The sequence below is a fragment of the Narcine bancroftii genome, chromosome 1, assembly GCF_036971445.1.
Source record: "Narcine bancroftii isolate sNarBan1 chromosome 1, sNarBan1.hap1, whole genome shotgun sequence".
Lineage (NCBI taxonomy): Eukaryota > Metazoa > Chordata > Chondrichthyes > Torpediniformes > Narcinidae > Narcine > Narcine bancroftii.
In genome coordinates, this window is record NC_091469.1 from 12,898,221 (window position 1) to 12,921,224 (window position 23,004).

A 23,004-nucleotide genomic window follows, 5' to 3' on the forward strand; every position below is an offset into this window, starting at 1 on the left:
AGGAACAACTGTTGGATTGACCAGGAGAGACTAGAAGCAAGCTTCAACATGTTCCTCTCAACAAAATAACCTGTGGAAGATTACTGCCGACATTTATGTTTGGGTATGATTGCTACCACATAGAAAAACAGAGGCAAGCTTGCATATCAAACTGTGCTGATCAGTCCTATCAGGAGAGAAAGTACTTAAGCCCTAATGAAATTTCAATTTTGTGCAAAATGCTAATCTACAAAGAAAGGTCCAACATCACAGATTTTTGGGAGGGTTTAAAAATCCTCTGCTGCTCTGCACACGCGCGCACACACACACACACCACCACCCACCCACCCACCCACTCACATAGCATTTCAGATACATGTTCTATAAAGAGAGAAAGAAATAACATCATTGCCAAGGGCATCTGTCAGGAAAGGTGTCCAGCACAAAGGCCTGCTAGTAAGGGTTAGACACCAGGATAATAAAACCAGTTTCTTGGGCTTAATTGGGCCGTATCAAGTCAGCCTGGAACTGAGTGACCATGAAGTAGCACTTGGCCAACAAACCTCTCAAGATGTAAAACACAAAAGTCTGTAGACACCATGGTTGAAGTAAAAATGCAATGCTGGAGGAACTTAGCAGGTCAAACAGTGTACTTTATATAGCATAACCAACGTTTCAGGCTTGAGTTCTTCATCATGGTATGATGAAATATCAGCAAGCACTTGAACAAAATGGGAGGGGGGAAGGGACAGGGGGAGGAGCAAGATCCCAAAAGGCAGGAAGTAATAGGGAGGGAAGGCACACCAGCAAGCAGGGAGAAGGGGGATGGCTGTGAATGGAGAAGGAAAGGGAGTGGAGAAGTGGAGGAAGAAAAACAAAGGTGAAGAGAAGGGAGGGAGAATGGAGAGTAGGTTAGCAGAAACCAGGGAAGCCGATGTTAATGCCATCTGGTTGGAGAGTGCCCAGATGGAAAATCAGATTTATTGTCAGAGTACATACATGAAATAGCATACAACACTGAGATTCTTTTTTTTCCTATGGGTGAACATGAATTTTCACTTATTAGTAGTGCAAAAACTGTATACAATGTACACAAATAGAGAAATGTAAACAATTGAATGTGCAATTCAGAGAGAAAAAAAACTATTAAGTGCAAAATTAAGAGTCCGTAAATGAGTCCCTGAATGAGTTTGTTGTTGAAGAGTCTAATGGTGGAGGGGTAGCAACTGTTCCTGAACCTGATGTCTTGTGGCACCGATGCCTCTTCCCTAATGGCAGCAGCAAGAAAAGAGCGTGTGCTATATGGTGTAAATCCCTGATGATTGCTGCTGCTCTCCGACGGCAGTGTTCCCCACAGATTTTTTTGATGATGGGGGGCTGTGATTTTGCCGGTGAAGTCCTGGGCTCTGTCCACTACCTTTTGCAGGGCTTTATGCTAAGGGTGAAGGGGGTGGGGGGGGAAGGTGTATTGGTGTCCCCATATTAGCCCACAATGCTACTTTCCACCACACATCTGTAGAAATTTGCCAGGGTTTCCGATATCATACGAAACCTCCACAAACTCAGCACGGTTGGCGAGGTGGTTAGCGCAACGCCTTTAAAGCACCAGCGATCGGGATCGGGATTTGAATCCTGTGCTGTCTGGAAGGTGTTTATATGTTCTCCACGTGTCTGCATGGGTTTTCTCCAGGAGCTCCAGTTTCCTCCCACCATTCAAAACGTAGCAGGGGTGTAGGTTAATTGGGTGTAAATTGGACAGCACAGACTCGTAGGCCAAAATGATCAATTACCATACTGTGTGTCTAAATTTTAAATTAACCGTAAAATTAAAAAATCCTGAGAAGTGAGGGGCTGACATGCTTTCTTCACGATTCCATTAGTTGTTGGGTGCAGGAAAGATCCTCTGAGATAGTAACTCTCAAGAACTCACCTCCTCTAATCTCCCAATGATCACTGGATCGTACACATCTGGTTTCCCCTTCCTGAAGTCAACAATGAGTTCCTTGGTTTTGGTGAAATTGAGTGCAAGGTTATTCTTGGTGCACCATTCAGCTAAGTTTTCAATTTCCATCTTGCGTGCTGACTCATCGCTCCTTTTCCCACAATCCACTACCATGGTATTATCAACCAATTTGAAGATGGTCTTGTTGTCATAGTGATAGGTATACAGAAAGTAGAGCAGGAGGATAAGAACGCAGCCCTGTGGTGCTCCGGAAATTGTGGAGATGTTCTTACCAATCCTCACTGATTGTAGTCTGTAAGTGAGGAAATCAAAGATCCAATTACACAATGGGGTGTTGAGTCCCAGGTCTTGGAGTTCACTGATCTGGTTTGAGGTGTTAAATGCCAAACTGTAAGTCGATAAAGAGCATTCTAATGAATGCTTCTTTGCTGTCCAGGTGCTCCAGGGCTTTGTGTAAATCCAGTGAAATGGCATCCGCTGCAGACCTGTTCTTATGATAGGTGAACGGGAATGGATCCATGACACTGCTCAGACAGGAGTTGATATAGTTCAGCACTAACCTTTCAAAACACCATCACTTTTGAGGTGAGTGCCACTAGTCCAGTCTTTTAGGCAGGTTACCACACTCTTCTTGGGCACTAGTACAATAGATGCCTGATTGAAACAGGTGGGAACCACACCCCACTGGAGTGATATGTTGAAGGCATCCATGAATATGTTGGTAAATTGGTCAGCACAGGTTTGTAATACTCGGCCAGGTACCGTGTCCGGTCAGATGCTTCCCTCAGATTTACTCCTGAAGGCAGCCTGCATATCATCTTTGGATAAGGACAGGAGAGTATCATCGGGGAACATGGAGCTGCACCAAATCAAGTGTTGTCCCACCAATTTAAGGGTGGTCTTGGTGGGATAGCACATGAGGCCATGGACAGACACAACAACCCCCTCGAGACGATCAGTAGAGAGCTCTGTGCTGCTTAATTGCCACCCCTTGCTGAGGAACAATGTTATTTATAACAGCTAAAGGTTTTCAGTAAGATGTCACTTAAACCAGGCACAAAGTAAGTACATAATGTTTTCAAAAGGTATCTGAAAACAAACAGTAGCTTAAGCCATTCTTCCCTCTCGCCCTCCAACACATCTAGAAACAAAAAAATACTTCTGAAAATTAGCAATATCAATGATAAAAACTCAATATTCCTATAATATTTTTTTCTGCTTTGTCCACCATTGAGACAGTAGTTTTGAAGACTAATGCAATTTGCCAGGCCTCAATGGTCTGTAGTAATGACTAATACTTCTTGAAATCTGTGACTAGTGGTCTTAAGTTATGAGTCTTAAACATCAGGAAGACAATCAGCTTTTAGTGTCAAAAGTACAACAGAGATCAATGAGAGTGTTTTGATTGTCAGACACGGAAGCAAAGAGAGATGGGGCATGGGAAACAGACCCTTCAGCCCCTTACTCCATGCTGACCATCAACATCCCATTTTTACATCAATCCAACATTAACTCAATTTATTTTCCCAATTTTTCATCAACCACTCACCTACACACAGGGCAGCAATTGACAACACTTTATTAACTGACCTACCCGCATATTTTTTTGGAACATGGGAGGAAACTGGAACATGGAGAGAAAACCCAAACTGTCCAGGGAGAATGTGCAAACTCCATTCAGACAGCACCAGAAGTGAGGACTGAACTTTCCTCCCTGAAGCTGGGAGGCAGCAGCCCCATCAACTGCCCTACTGCACTGATTTGCACGTGGGGATCGATGAATATAAAGTTTCAACCAAGTTCTTTTCTATAATCTGGTGCCAGGAATTATGTAGACGTTGGAAAACATTATGTTAGCAAGTTAACAACCTACCTATTTGGCTGGAAAGATATTTTGTCATATCCTGTTATTTCACACAAGTCCCGTTCCAGTTCATGGAATAATTGTTGATAGCCTTGGGCCTGATCCAGAGGGACAAAAGGATGGACATTTCCAAATTCTGGCCATGTGATAGGCTATGGAGTATAGAGACCAAGAGATAGAAGAAACACATAAGCAAAATGAAAACATGCATCTTAAGCCTATTTATATGGCTTAAAACTTCAAACTAATGATTGATACAGGATTCATGATAACTTCAGCCAATTAACTTTAGAGCTGCATTAACAAACTATCCAGATTAAGACTGCTTTGTTCAGTAGGAACTTTTATACATGCGTTATTTGCTGGTTGAAGGTGGTTGTGGCATGTGAGAAGTTCCAGATTCAGATGTTGTAACACTGAATCCACATTTTCCACTGATTAATGTGAACCTTCCCAAGAGACTATAGGGATAACTCAACATAAAATCGAAAGGGCAGTTATTCAGGCATTGTTTTTTGCTTCTATGGATTGAGTGATAGAAATATTCGAATATTCACTCGACATTTTACTGTAGGGACTTCAGATAAACCAGGCAGAGTTTGCAATGGATGAAGTGCAACCGCTGAGAATCTACAAGATGATTTTTTTTAATGCCCCCCCCCCCCCTCCTTTCAAAGACTACCTTTCAATCTCCCTTTGAAGGGTAACTGGTGTGGCTTGTGGCTGTTTACTTCCCAAGTTCTAATGGTCGTTCCAGGTAAAGACAATGCCCATTGATTTAATGCTCTGTATTAATGTGGTAGGCAGGCTTTTGCTCTACTGACCAAATGACCTCTTCTTGTCCACCAGACTGGAGGCTTTGAAGGTCATCAAGCAACTGGGTAGCCAAGTGTTCAGACCCAAGTCTCAGTTAAAAAGTCCAGACTCTAAGCATAACGTGACTGAATGTTCACCACTTTGAAAGCAGAGTTGCATTTGACCACTTTGCCTTCTTAGATAGACATTAATATTATGTTAAAATTGTATTCAACTTCAACATCAATTGTCTATGTTTTCGAGAGTTGGAGTGAAGAACTAGCAAACTTACAGTAAGTTCTGAGGAACTGTTCAGCTTCATAGTGCAAGACCCCTGGTTCAAAGAGAGGTAACATGTGTAACTAAATAAAATCTGAAGAAAGATATAAAAGTGTAAAAATATATGAAAGTAACTGTCACCCACCAGAGGAATCATGCTGTGAACAAGAGAAACATCTTTATTTTCCAATCTTTTCATATACCGGACAATATTTGTTTCTGAGTGATAACTGAAATACAAAAGTTAACAAATTAAATGCATGAAAGCCATACTTTGACTTACGCCTGATCAAGTATGTCCTATCGGAGATATGTCCAAGATCACCATAAGGGCTTAAGAAAATTTAAAAATTTACACTGGGACCGACATTGGCAGGCATTAGTGGACTAAGTCACACATCAAGCATTTGACATGTGAGCTCAAAAGCCAAAACAAAGCAATTGCACTGCCAGCTGTATAATGATACACAGTGCACATCTAACTTATAGTACAATACATATATGTAATTGAAATCTATATGTACATGTGTACATAATATAGAGATTTAGGTAAATAAGTATGTGTGTCATGTTGCGGAGTATATTTCACCTATAATGACCACTTATGCCCAAATCTATTTGAGTCCCTACTTGCAGAACATAACCCCGACCCAAGATGATGCACGGCTATAATAAAATTAATGAAATAGACTTGCAGCAATATAAGTGCAAGGCAGAATAGAAGTTCTGTTTCAGAACACTGCACTAAAGCAAGTAATATTATGTAAGAAAGGTGCACTGATCTTAAAGTCAGAACTTCATTGTGCCTAACGGATAAACTTCCCCAACAGTAGGCCCTTTCATGCAAAGAAAAAGCCCGACTGTAAAGGCGGAGGTTCTCCGCCCTTACATCGGGCGACTTAATTTCTTGAATGAGCCTCATCAGGCTCCAAGGCGCTGACTGCAATCCCTCTTGGGGAAGGATAATCGGCGGAGCGCCCCACATGAAGGTACAGACACTGCAAGCAGTTGGCTGGGGGTGGGCTGATGACGCCGTCAGCCCGTGACCCATCTCCCACTCACCCCTCTCCCTCCATGACTCCCACAAGGCAAGGGCGGCCGGCAGGAGCCATCAGGGCAGGGGCAGCGTGTGGGAGCTGTCAGAACAGCGAGAGCTGGCAGGGGCTGTCAGGATAGAAGCAGTCACCGGAAGCCATCAGGGCAGGGGCAGCCAGTGGAATCTGCCAGGCAGCGGGAGCCGTCAGGCAGCGGGAGCCGCCAGGCAGCGGGAGCCGCCAGGCAGCGGGAGCCGCCAGGCAGCGGGAGCCGCCAGGCAGCGGGAGCCGCCAGGCAGCGGGAGCCGCCAGGCAGCGGGAGCCGCCAGGCAGCGGGAGCCGCCAGGCAGCGGGAGCCGTCAGGCAGCGGGAGCCGTCAGGCAGCGGGAGCCGTCAGGGCAGGGGCATCCGGTGGGGCCCTGGCATGAAAGGGCCAAGAAAGGAAAGGTGACCACAGCAGTGGACCAGTGAGGAGATCGAGAGTTGAAGGACCCACACAGGCTGCGAATCTGTTGGGACATTGAGTCATGGGGACAGATATCCAGAGCCAGGATTCCAGAGGGTGCTGATGGCAAGAAGGGCTCTTGAAGGGTCTTAGGCAAGCTGAATGTTTATGTCAGAGGTTTGGATCTGGAGCTCAGGTTACTGATGGATCAAACTGGAGTCTGAGTGGTTGCAAGGGCTTCAGGAGCACTGGAGGCAAATCCACAGACATTCAGTGGCCCTGAAGGGACTCTCTCTGCTTTTCTTTCTCTCTTACTTAAAGGGGTGCTGGAAATACTACTGGTGACTCTTTGTCTGCCTTACAGCAAGCAAAAGTTGTATACTACATTTTTAATGGATTATTAAATGACAATAAAAGGAACCTTGAACTTTGAACATTCAGGACTTAAGACTTAATAAGAATCAACCCAGATGTTGGGCGTTGCCTTATTAATTAGACATTGAAAAGGGCTACAAAGTGCATAAAAGAAGGGAATAGGATAACTGAAACCTTGCTTTTGTAATCCACAGCATGCGACTCATTCTGCTCAACACATTCAGAGCAGATTTACTTCAATGCATCAGGTCATAATCTCAGCTCCTTACCAACCTGTTGAAGACTGGATGCAAAAGGAACTTGCTCGTTCTCTTAAACTGGGTGGCCGAGATACCCTTGGTCTCATCTCCCATAGACTCAGCGATCAATTCCTTTAAAAAAAATTAACAAGTTTGCACATCATATCAAATTTCCACAGGTGGACTGGGGGAAGTATATTGGCTGGTTGCATCATGTCCTGGCTTGGCAATTCGAGTGCCCAGTAACCCAAGAAGGGAGTGAATGTCACCAGGTACATCACAGGCTCTGTCCTCCCAACCACTGAAAACATCAGTATTGAGACACTGCCTCAAGAAGGCAGCCAAAGATCATAAAAGACTCCCTCCTCCCTGTTCGCAACCCCTTCTCACTGCTACCTTTCGGGCAAAAGGTACAGAAACCTGAAAAACAGCTCTCAGACTCTTGAACCTCTCCTTGATGAACTAATCTGGACTACACTGACATCAAAAAAGGATTGTCTGCACTATAGCAAGTCACTGTTTTTTTGCACTAGGATTAATGTGAATATCTATTTTTGATCTTATTTATTTATTGTCTCTTTTATTTCAATTAGTTTACTAATATATTTTTCTTTTTAAGTACCTATTTGCCTGTAGCAACAAGAACTTTGATAGATGCATGATAATAAACTTCCTATCATTATCATTCTTCTGAAGAATGCCCCAAAAATTAAATCAAAAACAAAAGGGCTGAAGTTAAAACTTACATTTTGCTTCCCACGCGATCAGAAGCAGTGTTTGTTCACAGTGATACTGCTTTACAACCAAGCCAAATAATCCATTAAAATGCAATGCTATTCACAGCTATAGATCATTCGCATAATGACAGAAACCACTGAACAGAAAGTCTGTCCCACCCTTTTCCACATACAATAGTATACTTTATTCTGAATGTTGAAGTTCCAGACTTGGGTGCATCACTTTCAACCCACAACAATCTATGTAGCTAGATACCAGATCAAAAATCTTATTTTTAATCTAAAATGCAGCCATGTTTGCATTTCAGAAGTTCCTGGGCTTCAGCCTACATCAAGAACTGAAAATATCCATGAACAGATTTTGGTCCAGACTGAAGTGAAAATAGTAATGACAGTAGTTTGGATAAGATCCATCTACAATTAAGACCAACTTAAAAATATTGCACATTCTCAACAAATTTTAGTAACCTTGCCAAAACCACCATGCACTGTATGTTTCAAAAGTAGCGCACCAAAGTAAAGCACTTTGGAAATAACACACAAGAATGCAGAAAGGCTACAACGTCATTTATTACATCCGGTGCTCCTCATGCTGTCTCCTCTACGTCGGGCAGACTGGACGTAGACTGGGAGATAGTTTTATTTGAGCATCTTTGATCTGAAACAGCAAGGTCATCCCAGTGGCCAATCACTATAACTTCACACACCATTGCCACACCAACATATCTGTACATGGCCTCATGTTCTGCCAAATCGAATCCACCCGCAAAATTGAGGAACAACACCTTACAATCAGTCTTGGCAGTCTCCAACCAGACAGCATAACCAGTGACATCTCCATTTTCCATTAACCTCCACTCTTTCTCTATTCTTCTGTCTCCTTTCCTCCATCTCCCTACCTCCTTCCCTTTCTTTTTCTGTCAGAGTGACCCTCTGCCCACTCCCCAGCTTTTCTCTCTTCTACCTTCCCAACTGTATCCACCCATCAACTCTTAACTGTTAGCCTGTGGTCCTCACCCTGCCCCTTCTCCTCCCCTCTTTCCCCCTTCTTATTCCTCACGTGGGGCTCAGGCCCAAAACATTGGTCACCCTTTACTTCCCATACGTAACCTGCTGAACTTCTCCACCACATCTGTGATTTGCAAGTTCTTTTCCTCACCATGTAATTAAAATTCTCCTCGTAATTCCTACAGCATCAAAATGAACAAGTTGCAACTTGTAATTGTTACATTTTCAAGGAAAGCAAATTCAAGTGCCACAAATACAGGATAAGAAAATGCAGTAAAGTTATAATTGAAAAATAAACCTAAATATTGCATCAAAAAATACTTACAGCTGATGATTCACAACCAAAGACCCAAAGAAGGTCATCCAAGTCTCTCTCAGTAATTGTTTCATCCAGAGACACTCCCAACTGCCAAACGAAAGCAGTAAGTATCAATTCTTATATTTAAATGTGACTACTTCTAAGTGATTGACTTGAGCATACCATTTTTAATGAAGGAAGGCCACTCCGTCGCTTCTGCATTTACTAAGGTCATGTGATGTGACTCTAACATCAACTTCACATTCCAATGTAGACAAAGAATTGTTGGAGAAGCTCAGCTGGCCAGACAGCATCCATGGGTAGAAATGGGCAGTCAACATTTCAAATCAGAACCTTTTGTCAAGACCAAGATAAAAAGGTGAAATTACATATGTAAAGGTTAAAATAAGCTGGGGGGGGGGGGGGGGGGAAGGAGAGAACATAAGGTGTGAGAGGTAATGAGACAAGAGGAGGGAAAAACCATTAGAAAAGGGAGTGGTAAAAAGTTTGAGAAAAAAACTGAAATCCGGGAAATTTTAGGGCGGTGAGTCTGACGTCAGTAGTGCATAAGTTACTGGAAGGTATTCTGAGAAGGCATATACAAATATTTGGATAAACAGGGACTGTTTATGGATAGTTAATATGGTTCTGCGCGTGGTAGGTGCATCTGACCAATCTTATAGAGCTTTTTTGAAGAGATTATCAGTAATGTTGATGAAGGAAAGACCAAGGATGTTGTCTAAGTGGACTTCAGTATGGCTTTTGACAAGGTCCCACATGAAAGGTTGGTCAGGAAGGTTCAGTAGTCACTCGGTATTCATGGTGAGGTGGTAAATTCTATTTCACATCGGCTTTGCAGAAGAAGCCAGAGAGTGGTAATAATGATTGCCTACCTGGTTGGAGCTTGCACCTAGTGGTGTGCCTCAGGCAATGGTTCATTGTTGTTTGTATCTTTTCAAACATCTGGATGACAATGAATTAAAGTGAATCAACAAGTTTTCAGATGACACAAAGTAGGGGGATGTAGTGGACAGTGAGGAAGTCTTTCAAAGCTTGGAGCAGGATCTGGAACAGCTGGAAAAATGGGCTGCAAAATGGCAGATGGAATTTACTGCAGACAAGTGTGAGGTGTTGCACCAAGGTAAGATATACACAGTACACAATAGGGGGTTGAGGAGTGTGGTAGAACAGAGGGATCTGGGAATACAGGTACATAATTCCCTGAAAGTTATGTCACAGGTAGATAGGGTCATAAAGAAAGCTTCTGGCACATTGGCCTTCATAAATCATAATATTGAGTACAGGAGTTGGGATGTTATGGTGAAGTTGTACAAGACATTAGTGAACACAAATTTGGAGTATTGTGCACAGTTCTGGTCACTTAACTACAGGAAAGGTATTAATAAGATTGAACAAGTGCAGAGAAAATTTACAAGAATGTTGCCGGGACTTGAAAAACTGTGTTACAGGGAAATGTTAAATGAGTTTTGGCTTTATTCCCTGGAGAATGAGAGAACATTTCATAGAGGTACACAGAATTATGAGGGGTATAAATAGAATAAATTCAAATATGCTTTTTCCACTGAGGTTAGGTGAGATAAGAAACAGCAGAGATGGGTTAAGGGTGAAAGGTGAAATGCTTAATGGGAACATTAGCAGGAGCTTCTTCACGCAGAGACTTTTGAGTGTATGAGATGAGCTGCCAGCTGAAGTGGTGAATGATTTTGACATCAAAAAAAAGATAGATATATGGATCAGAGGGGTACGGAAGGTTATGGTCCAGGTGCACATCAATGGGACTAGGCTGAATAACAGTTTGGCACAGTCTAAATGGGTTGAAGGACATGTTTTTGTGCTATAGTGTTCTATGAGGGCATGAGTAGGTAAAGAAGAGACGGAAACAGTGGAATCAGATGAGATTGGTGGTCACCTAAAATTGGAAAAAAATAGTTTGGTTCAAGGCTGTCCATATGATGCATTATTCCTCCAGTTTACACTTAGCCTTACCCCGACAATGGATGAGACTGAGGACAGTTGTATGAATGGTTGTGGAGTTGGCTTCAGGAAGGTCAAGTTTAGAACCACACACAGGCCATATGTGTTCAGCAAAGTGTTCACCCAATCTGCGTTGGGTTTCACCAATGTAGAGATGGCCACATCAGATACACCAAATGCAATAGATCAGATTGCATGAAGCACAGGTAAAGCTCTGCCTCACCTGGGAATTCTGTTTGTGGCCCTGGATGGATGCGAGGGGTGAGATGTGGGGAGAAATTTTGCATTTTCTGTGGTTACTGGTGCCAAAGAGGGTGTTCTAGGAGGGAAGAACGCACCAGGGAGTCTCAGAGAGCCTTATTCCCCCCACCCCAAAAGTGGATGGGGTGGATGGGAAAAGATGTGGCTGGTAGTTTCATTGCACTTAACATTATTCTGCCTGGTCCCATTGATTTTCACTTGGACCATAACCCTCCATCCCCCTCTGATTCAATTTTTTCTTCAATATCAAAATCATTCACCACTTCAGCTGGCAACTCATTTCACACTTTCACTAGTCTCTGCGTAAAGAGGTTCCCACTAATGTTCCCTTTAAACATTTCACCTTTCCTCCCTTAATCTATGTACTCTGGTTCTCATCTCACCTCCATAATGTTTGGAACAAAGACATTTTGTCCTTTATTTGCTGCTGTGCTCCACAGTTTTAAATGTGAAATCAAACAATTCACATGAGATGAAAGTGCACATTGCAGATTTTTTTTTTAAATACAAGGTCTTTATATATATTTTGGTTTGACTGTAGATATCACAGCTCTTTTTTTTAAGACATACAGCATGGTAACAGGTCATTTGGGCCCCACAGTTAATAAGTCCCCTCATTTCAGGCCACCATCATATTTAGGACATAGCAATGATACGCACATTAGTTATGTTTAGTATTTTTGTTGCATGTCCTTGCATGCAATGACTGTTTTAGTCTATGATTTATAGATATCTCCAGGTGCTGAGTATCTTCTCTGGTGATGCTCTGCCAGGCCTCTATTGCAGCCATTTTTAGCTCCTGCAGGTTTCAGGGGCTTCTCTTCAGCATATGGAAGGCATGCTGAATTGGATTTAGATTTGATGACAGACTTGGCCATTCAAAAATTTTCTAGTTTTTGAAAAACTTTGTTGCTTTAGCAGAATATTTGGGATCATGGTCTTGCTGTAGGATGAAGCACCACCCAAAGAATTTGGAGGTATTTGCTCAAACTTGAGCAGATGTTTCCATACACCTCAAAATTCATTTTGCTACTGCCATCAATAGTTACATCATCAATGAAGATAAGTGCTCCAGTACCTGTGGCAGGCATACATGCCCAGGCCATAACACCCCCACCACCATGTTTCACAGATGAGGTGGCATGCTTTGGATCTTGGGCAGTTCCTTTACACCTCCATACTTTGCTCTTGCCATCACTCAAATACAGATTAATCTTGGTCTCATCTGTCCACAGATCTTTTTCCAGAATTCTGCATTTTCTTTAAATTCTTCTTGGCAAATTGTAATCTGGCTATCCTGTTTCAGTGGCTAACTGGTGGTTTGCATCTTGTAGCATAGCCTCTGTATTTCTTTTCTGTGGGCAGTAGTCATCAACACATGCACAGCAGCCTCCTGAAGAATGTTTCTGATCTGTTGGACAGGCATTTGGGGGCTTGTCTTCATTATGATGAGAATTCTTCTGTCATCAACAGTGGGTGTCTTCCTTGGAATACCAGTCTCTTTGTGATTACTGAGTTCATCAGTATGCTCTTTGTTCTTAATGATGTTCCAAACTGTTGATTCTGGTCATCCCAAAGTTTGGGTGGTGTATTGTACTGTTGGATTCTTCTTTGTCAGCCTCATAATGGCTGCTTTGTCTTTCATTGGCACAACTCTGGTCCTCATGTAGAAAAATGGCAACTACAGACGCCAAAGGCAATCAAAAGCTGAGAAGCAAGTCGAGTTCTCCCATACTTGTACCAATGAAACAATTAAATATACCCGAGTAATCACAAAAACTTGTGAATCCAAAAGTCCCAAACATTATGATGCCCTGAAATGCAATTTCTACATGATCAAATCAAAATGTACACAAATGTGTTGGACACAGAGGTTTGTGGGGCTTTATCTATGAGAGCAAGGGGGAAATCCATGCTTATTAAAGAAAGAGAACATTTCAGATGTCCTCGAATGGAAATCCTCAATCTGGGAACCGATATGGCAGAGGAATTGTAAGAAAGGGTATAGGGTGGGAAGAGGTACAATTCAGGTCATTGTGAGAGTCGCTGGGTTTGTAATAAGTAGTTTTACAAAATGGCTTATTAAAATTATGACAAAATATCTTAAAAATGGTAAGATTGTGATGTTTAGTTGTTAGATCACATTTCACAAACAAACATCTCAAGCGCCATGCAGGGATTTTCCTCTTGTCTCCAACTGGCTTTGCTGAGACAATGGGAGAGTACTTTGAGTTTTACAAGTAGGTGAAAATAGATCAACATGGTTGTACAGGGCCCATGCTCAAGAAGTGAAAATCTTTTGCTCTTAAGACTGGTGCCAGAAGTTTAAATTGCTGTTCCAACAGGGGTTGTGTGGTTTTGCAAACAGAGACAAAACATTCATTCTTTGGGAGAGAGAGAGACTGAGAGATTCAGCAGTAGTGGGTGTTGAAGAATGCAAGTTTGCAGAACTGCTGCAAGATACTATTTCAAGACAGGAAGAGTTCCGAGTTCAGCCTATTCTAAATCTCTGCAGTCAATTTCAAAGGATGTGGCTGGTTAATGTGCTCCTCCTGCAATAGGGGAAAAAGAACTCCTTGTGGTAAGCTGGAAGAAGAGGTTATCTTTTGGAAAAATCCAAGAGGGGAAAGTTTCTTCAGCAAGATAATGAAGTGGCTGATTGTGTGTGTCCAACAAACATCTCTCTGAAACTAACAAAGATCTTCCTGAGCAGTAACAACTTAAGTTAAAGCATCAGAGCCTGGTGAAGATAATAAATGTTTAATTCTGTGCAGTTTGGAAAATTGTCTGATTCCAGTGAACATGGAGAAGTAAAAAGAGAATGATTGGACAGTGAAACAAAGAACTTTCCTGCACACATAAACATTACATACATGTGCGTTTAGAATTAGAAGGGGCTTAAATTAGGTTAAGTTAATAGCAATAAGTTAAATATTGATCTTATTATCATGCATTAAGAAAATAAAACCATTTTTGTTCAAGTAACCCATTGTCTTGGTGAATGTATGCTGGTTTTTGAGTCTTTTGGGCATGAATAGTAGATAGTTTGTCCACTGAGATAGAGGCAGAGGTCAAGGAAAGGGAGAGAGATGTTAGAAACAGTCCAGGGAAATTTAAAGGCTGGGTGAAAGTTGGCAGTGAATTTAATGAAATGTTCGAGCTCTGCTCTGGTACTGGAGGTAACATCAATGCAGTTGTCAATGCGGCAGAGGAAGAGTTGGGGAGTGGTACTGGAATATGATTGAACAGGGACAGTTCCACATACACGAACTCAAGATAGGCATAGCTAGGGGCCATATGTGCCCATGGCTACACCCTGGGTTTGGAGTAAATGGGAGGATTGTAAGGAGAAGCTGTTAAGAGTAAGGACAATTTCACTAAGTGAGGAGAATGGTACTGGAGGGGGATCGGAGGGCTCTGCGTTCAAGAAAGACTCAAAATGTTCACTGACCATTTTTATCCATCGATGATGTTTGACCTGCTAAATTCCTCCAGCAATTCTTTGTCTGCTCAAGATTCCAGAATCTGCAGTTTTTGTGATTCTTCACATTCCCATGTATCTGGTAATATTTCACCTTCGCCCTCGTACCACCCCTTGCTTATCAATAATCTATCTACATCTACCTTAAAAACAATTCAAAGACTTTTCTTCCTTTATCCTTTGAGGAAAAGTTTTCCAAGGGGTTCCAATCTTCCAGAGAAAAAAATATAATTTGTCTTAAATTAGATTTTTAAATAATCTAATCCACACTCTCCCACAGAGGAAACATCTTCTCCGCATCTTACTTGTTATAAAAAACACAAGATGTTGGAAATATTAGTCACTCTTTCTAACTAGCAACAAACATTCAATCTGTGTAATCTTTCTTCAGAAGGAAACCATCGATTCCAGGTGTGAAACTTGTCAACTTTTACAATCAGCTTCCAAAACATTCCATAAATAAAGCCCATACTCTACATAGACAATCCAATGCATCTACAATAATATTGGGGGGGGCAAGGCGGAGAAGGGGAAGGGGGGAGTGAGAGAGAGAGAAAAAGAGAGGAGAGGGGGAAGGAAAGGGGAAGATTGAGGGGAGAAGGGAGGGAAGAGGGGATGAGAGAGGCAAGGGGGGTTGTGGGGAGAGGAAGAGGGAGGGGAGAAGTTAGGGGAGGGGGAGGGAGAGAGATCGGGAGAGAGAGAGGGGAGAGGGGAAGAGGGAGGAAGAGTGGGAGAGAAGTTAGCAGAGGGGAAGAAGATTGGGAAAGGAAAGGGGGAGAGGGGGAGGTTAGGGGAGGGGAGAGATACAGAGTAAGAGATAAAAAGTATGAAGCAGATGAAGGAGGGAGTGAAGGAAAAAGAGGGAAAGAAGGAGAAACAAGAGAGAGGTGTTCATACAGTTAATGCCAACTTAAGGTCAAGGCAATTAAAGGTGTGGATCTGACAATGCAGTAAAAATCCATGGTGTAACAGGAAGCAAATCTTAATTCAGGAAACTGAGGTTCCAGACAGAAATTTCACCTCAAGTTACAAGCAATAAACATGATAAACAACAAGTTTACATGCTACAACTATGACAATTTGTGCTTAAGTGTTTAGGTTAAGGGGGATGAAGGAAATTTGGATTTGAGGAAGAAAGGGATGCTAAGTGTTACACTGAGTTAAAAGATCCTATGAATGACAGAGCAGGTATGAGGGTCTAAATGGCATCCTCCCTCCTATCTCGGATTCTTCTGTACTTTTGTACGATCAAGTATTGAGTGATAGGTGCAGACAAGATTCCATCATTCATTGTCTGGAAGATATGCTTTTCCCCCAGTACCATGGCCAGAATTTATCTTTCAACCAACCACCCCCCACCCCAAAATTGTGGATAATTATCAATTGGCTGTTCTGTCTAGCTTGCTGTGCAAAAAGTGGTTATTATGTTTCCTATATGATAGCAATGGTTGTGAGGCATATGATTCCCTGCCCAAAAATAGCAACGGGTGCATTAACATGAAACTTTCTTTCAAATGTGTTCTGAAAATGTATTCATTCTTTGAGCACAGAAGGGAAATTTGAAAAGGTCTCATCAAACTTGGCAACAGTGAGGATAATCCCATGCTGAGTTTTCTCCTTAAATATGGGGAAGAGGGAGACCGATTTTACTGAGACAAATCTAAATCAACAGGTATAGCTCTGAAGATTGGTGGTGGTCAGAAAGAACGTGGTAACATATTCTTGGAAGAATGGTTTTAAAATTCTCCACCAGCAAACAATACAATAGTCAAAAGTTAGCTCACCACAGAGTGACCATATCCTCGGAGGTTTATCTGTCGTTGGGCAGCTCTGCTAACTATTTCCTGGGCAGTCACACCACAGTGGATCTTCAATGTGTCAAAAAATACGTCATGCTGTATTTTATGCCCAGCACGTTTCAAACCTGATTACAAAGAGATTAGATCAGAAATGCATTTATTGGCAGGTATTAAAATAAATGTTATTTTCATTAATGGTCATTACCTTCAGCTAAAATTAATGTAGCATTGTGCACTCTTTTTGCAATGTGCTTCAGTCCATTAGGGCCATGGTAAATAGCAAACATAGCCGCCATGTTGGCCAAAAGTGCCTAAAATTAGATTTTAAACAAAGGAAGCAAAATAAATTACAATTCCAGCAACAAAATATAGCAAACATAAATCTTACAATCCAGAAATTCCATGGAGTGTAGAAGAATGAAGAGAGATTTGATAGACATATACAAAATTACGATGGCTAAAATAGAGTAAGCAGACTTTCTCCACTGAGATTAGGAGAGATGGCTAGTGTAGCAGTTAGCTCGACACTTATAATAGCGCCAGTGACCCATGTTAGAATCTGGCTTTGTCTGTAAGGAGTTTGTTCGTTCTTCCTGTTTCTGTGTGGATTTTCTCTGGTTTCCTCCCACCCTCCAAATTGTATGGGCTCATAGATTAATAGAATTTGGCAACACGGGTTTAAATGGCTGGAATCAGCTTCTACCATGCTGTATTTTAGATAAAAACTAGAGGACATGGGTTAAAGGTGAAGGGGAAAAGTCTGAAGGGAACATTAGGCTGAACTTCTTCATGCAGAGTGGTGGGAGTGTGGAACAAACTGTCAGCTGCATTGGTAAATGGAGATGATGATGGAGGAGGTGGAGGTGGAGATGGAGGAGGTGGAGATGGAGGAGGTGGAGATGGAGGAGGTGGAGATGAAGGAGGTGGAGATGGAGGAGGTGGAGATGGAGGAGGTGGAGATGGAGGAGGTGGAGATGGAGGAGGTGGAGATGGAGGAGGAGGAGATGGAGGAGGAGGAGGTGGAGGACAAACTCTGCACAGAGGAATAGAAGGTAAAATGAATGCACAGTACATAGATTTTAAAAAATTTCAAGAACAAATTAAAGCATTAAAAAAATGGTCGACACGAGAATTTAGTGAAATTAAAAGAAAAATGAAAAGTACAGAAGAAAAAGTGAGTAGAATAGAGCTGGTCATAACAGATGTAGGGAAAGGATTAGAAAATGTTGAAGAATGTGTAATGGCAGTAGAAATGGAAGGGAACGACTTAAAAAGAAAATTGGAAGAAAGTGACAAAAAAGTTAAAGAAACACAAGAGTTGATAGCTCAGAAGATGGATATAATAGAAAACTATAGTAGGCGAAACAATATAAAGATAGTGGGCTTAAAGGAAGATGAAGAAGGCAAAGATATGAAAGAATTTATAAAAGAATGGATCCCAAAAGTCCTGGGAATGCCAGAAATGCAGTAAGGAATGGAAATAGAAAGGGCACACAGAACATTAGGCCCTAAACCACAGCCACCCCCAACAAAAACCAAGATCCATTCTAGTAAAATTCCTGAGATATACGACAAGAGAAAATATATTGGAGAAGGCAATGAATAAAATTAGAGAAGACAAAAAAACCACTGGAATACAAAGGTCAAAAATTTTTTTTCTACCCAGACATCAGTTTTGAGCTCCTAAAGATGAAGGAGTTTAACACAGCAAAATCGATCCTATGGAAAAAAGGCTATAAATTTATGTTAAGATATCCAGCGGAGCTTAAAATAGTTATCCCGGGGGAGCAAAACAGACTGTTCTCGGATCCAGAGAAAGCATGAGAATTTGCAGAAGGCCTGCAGGACAAAAAGAGAGATGAAGAGATGTAACAAGAACAAAGACAAACTACATATAAAGATGTAAAAATAATGTATAAGTAAGAACTAAAGGAGGGAAGAAAAGGGAATTAAGGGAGAAGAGGGGGGGAAAGAGGAGGGGGGTTAAAAAAAAGAAAGAGAGGGATAGAGGGGGAGCTTTGTTTTAATGTGAAGATAAAAGTCTTTTCTGGAGGGGGTTGGGTGGGAGAGAATAACAGTCACTGCGAAATCAGTTGACACTTGCGAACGGGTTCGCAGTCCGAAAGGAGAGGGGAGTTGTGGTTGCCCGGGAAGGGACAAGGGGTGACTGAGAGAGTGGGGGGGGGGGGGGGGGAACTTTGGGTTAAGGGAATTTTAGATGTGGGAGTGGTTGAAATATTTTATGTTTTAGAAGTGTGGTCATACATTGAGTTCAAAAAAAGAAAACTGAGAAATGAAAATAGGGAAAAGGGGAAAGGTGGTGGTGAGGAAGCGGAAATGAGATGTAAACGGAGTATGAGATGGCCATGTTGAACTATATGACTTTAAATATTAACAGATTACATAACCAAATCAAAAGGAAGAGGCTATTAAATTTACTGAAAAAAAAAATACATAGCATTTGTGCAGGAAATGCATCTAACTGAAGTGGAACACAATAAATTAAAGAGAGACTGGGTAGGGCACGTAACGGCAACATCAAATAACTCAAAAGCCAGAGGTGTAGCTATATTAATCAATAAAAATGTACCAATCAAAATAGAGGAGGAAATAATAGATCCAGCAGGGAGATATGTAATGATAAAGTGTCAGATATATTCAGAACTTTGGAATTTGGTCAATATATATGCACCTAATGAAGAGGATCAAAGTTTATGCAAGATATTTTTTTTTAATATTGTAGATACACAGGGGAATATATTGATAGGAGGTGACTTTAACCTTAATTTGGATTCAAAGATGAATACAACTGGACAAAAGACTAGCAGAAAGAACAAAGAAGCCAAATTTATGGTTAAATCAATGCAGGAAATGCAACTTTTGGATATATGGAGGAGACAACACCCAAAGGAAAAGGAATACTCATATTATTCAAGTAGACATAAAACATACTCAAGGATTGACCTGTTCCTGTGTTAGCCCATATCCAAGGGAGAGTTAGGAAAATGGAATATAAAGCTAGATTGTTATCTGATCACTCGTCCCTGTTATTAGCAATAGAACTGGAGGACATCCCACCAAGAACATAAAGATGGAGGTTAAACTCCATGCTGCTTAAAAGGCAGGAATTTAGAGAATTTATTGAGCGCCAAATTAAAATGTACTTTGAAATAAATACAGAATCAGTGAAAGACAAATTTATATTATGGGATTCAATGAAAGCCTTCATCAGAGGGCAGATAATAAGTTATGTAACTAAGATGAAAAAGAAATATAATCGGGAAATAGAACAGCTGGAAAGGGAAATAGTAAGTACAGAAAAAGAACTAGCAACAAGGGAAGGTACAACAAAAAGAAGAGAACTGGTGGACAAAAAAAAATACAAATCACTACAAACGTATGAGGTGGAGAAGAGTATAATGAAGATGAAGCAAAAGTATTATGAGCTAGGAGAAAAAACGCACAAAATACTAGCCTTGCAGCTTAAAACAGAACAAGCTCAAATAACGGTATTGGCATCAAGGAAAAAGGAAAACAAATTACATATAGCCCATAGAGATCAATGAAAACTTTAAGGAATTCTACGAGCAACTATACCGAACTGAGAACTAAGGGAAAGACAAAATAGATGAGTTTTTAAGCTTAAATTGAACTACCGAAACTGCAAGAAGAGGAGCAAAACAAATTGATAAAACCATTTGAAATAGAAGAAATACAGGATATATTAAAAAAGCTACCGATCAATAAAACGCCTGGAGAGGACGGACTCCCAATAAAATTCAATAAAACATTTAAAGAGTTATTAATTCCTCCTCCTCTGGAAGTAATGAACCAGATAGAAGAAGCACAAAACTTGCCAGATTCATGTAAAACAGCAATAATTACAGTAATACCAAAGATGGGGAAAGATTCTCTGACACCAGCATCGTTTAGACCAATATCTCTACTTAACACAGATTATAAGATAATAGCAAAACTATTAGCAAACAGATTGGCCGACTGTGTACCAAAAATAGTAAAACTAGATCAAACTGAAAAGACGAACAAAGGACAATGTCTGTAAGTTCATTAACTTAATCCATGCAGTACAAGGAAATAAGACGCCAACAGTGGCTGTTGCTTTATATGCAGAGAAAGCCTTTGACAGGGTAGAATGGAATTATTTATTCAAAGTATTACAGAGGTCAACCTACCAGAGAAATATATTAATTGGATTAAAGCATTATATAAGGGTCCAATGGTGAAGGTGACAGTAAATGGATATATATCGAACCAATTTAAATTAAGCAGGTCAACTTGGCAGGAACGTCCACTATCTCCCTCACTGTTCGCTTTAGCAATAGAACCATTGGCAGAACTGATAAGAACAGAAAATAAAAGGGTTAAAAATAAAAGAGAAGGAATATAAAATCAGTTTATTGGCAGATGACATCATAGAATACTTAATAGAACCAGAATTATCAATAAAAGAATTACATAAGAAGTTGAAGGAACATGGAGAAATATCTGGGTACAAGATCAACGCAAATAAAAGTGAAGCGATGCCAATGAATAATGCGGATTACAGAGAGTTTAGAAAAGCATCACCATTTAAATGGCAAACACAAGCAATCCGATACCTAGGTATTAGATTAGATAATAATCTAGGCCATCTATACAAATTAAATCATCAGCCATTAATGAAGAAATTACAAGATGACTTAGAACATTGGAAAGATTTACCACCAACACTGATAGGAAGGGTAAATTGCATTAAAATGAATATCTTCCCAAGGATACAATACCTATTTCAATCGTTACCAATTCTCTTAACAGAGAAATTCTTCAATAAACTAAAGAGAATAAAAAGGAAGTTCTTATGGAAAGGGGGGAAACACGAGGATAGTGCTAGATAAAATAACAGAATGGTACAAATAAGGGAAAAACCAGATTGGACCAAGATAAAATAGGAGAGAAGGTACCAGAACATATACTTTATAAGTGGGATGAAAAACTGGTGCAATATAGAAGTTCACCAGTACTTCACCATCTACTCAACATTTGGAAGAAGATTCAGGTAGAAAGGAAAAAAAACAAATTACCAACTACCAAAATTATTATTGACGCAAAATCAATTAATCCCTTTCACAATAGATAACCTTTCTTTTAGAGAATGGGAGAGAAAAGGAATTAAAAGAATAGAAAATTGTTTTTTGTCATTTGAACAAATGAAGTACAAATATGGAATAACTCATGGTACAATGTTTGCATACCACCAACTGAAAATCTACTTAAAGGACAAATTCAGAAGCAGACTGAGATTACCAGAAGGAAGCACCTTTGAATATGTGATTACAGACACAATGATAATTAAAAGATTTATAACAAACATGTACATCAAGCTGCAAGAGAAAGAAAATGATGAAATAAGCTATAAACCCAAACAAAAGTGTGAAAAAGATCTAAACATAAAGATAAAAAGTGAAATATGGGAAATGTTATGCTCCGGAACTATGAGAAATACAATAAATACCAGATTACGCATGATACAATATAATTGGTTACACAGGCTATATATCACACCCCAAAAGTTAAATAAATGGGACGCAACAGTATCAGATAGATGTTTTCGCTGTAAGAAGGAAACGGGAACAACAGTACATACAATTTGGGCATGTGAGAAAGTGAAAATTTTTTGGGAAGATCTAAATCAGATATTAAATAAAATCACAAAAAGCAACATACCAAAAAATCCAGAGATCTTTCTTCTAAGTAATATAAGAAGTAAAGAATTAGGCCTTCAACTGGATGAAGCGCTAAAAAGATTTATTATGATAGCCTTAGCTGTTGCAAAAAAATGTATAATGTCAACTTGGAAATCAGAAGAGAGCCTGAGAGTACGGCTATGGTACATGGAAATGAATAAATGTATTCCATTGGAAAAAATAACATATAATTTAAAAAATAAAGTCACATTATTTGAACAAATTTGCGAACCGTACATGGAATACAACAGACCCCTAAAAGGATAGAATGAGAAGAAGACCATATAACCACTTACAGCACAGAACAGGCCAGTTCGGCCCTACTAGTCCATGCCGTAAGAAATGCCCACCCTCCTAGTCCCACTGACCAGCGCCCGGTCCATACACCTCCAGTCCTCTCCTATCCATGTTACTATCTAGTCTTTCCTTAAATGTAACCAATGATCCCGCCTCAACCACGTCTGTCGGAAGCTCATTCCACATCCCCACCACCCTTTGCGTAAAGAAATTTCCCCTCATGTTCCCCTTATAATTTTCCCCCTTCAATCTTAAACCATGCCCTCTAGTTTGAATCTCCCCCACTCTTAATTGAAAAAGCCTATCCACGTTTACTCTATTTGTCAACACCTCGATCAAGTTCCCTCTCAATCTTCTACGCTCCAGAGAAAAAAGCCCCAGTCTGCACAACCTTTCCCTGTAACTCAAAAT

The 23,004-nt window shown here is 40.6% G+C and overlaps 1 protein-coding gene across 1 annotated transcript in view; it reads right to left on the reverse strand.

The window, feature by feature from the left end:
- The window catches only part of gldc (glycine dehydrogenase (decarboxylating)), a 218,040-nt gene that overhangs the window by 61,145 nt on the left and 133,891 nt on the right, over positions 1 to 23,004 (reverse strand). Inside the window, 7 exon segments of the mRNA XM_069920829.1 lie at positions 3,816 to 3,958; positions 4,894 to 4,935; positions 5,026 to 5,110; positions 7,008 to 7,105; positions 9,044 to 9,124; positions 16,538 to 16,677; positions 16,758 to 16,863. Of these exon segments, the coding sequence (XP_069776930.1) occupies positions 3,816 to 3,958; positions 4,894 to 4,935; positions 5,026 to 5,110; positions 7,008 to 7,105; positions 9,044 to 9,124; positions 16,538 to 16,677; positions 16,758 to 16,863 (695 nt within the window).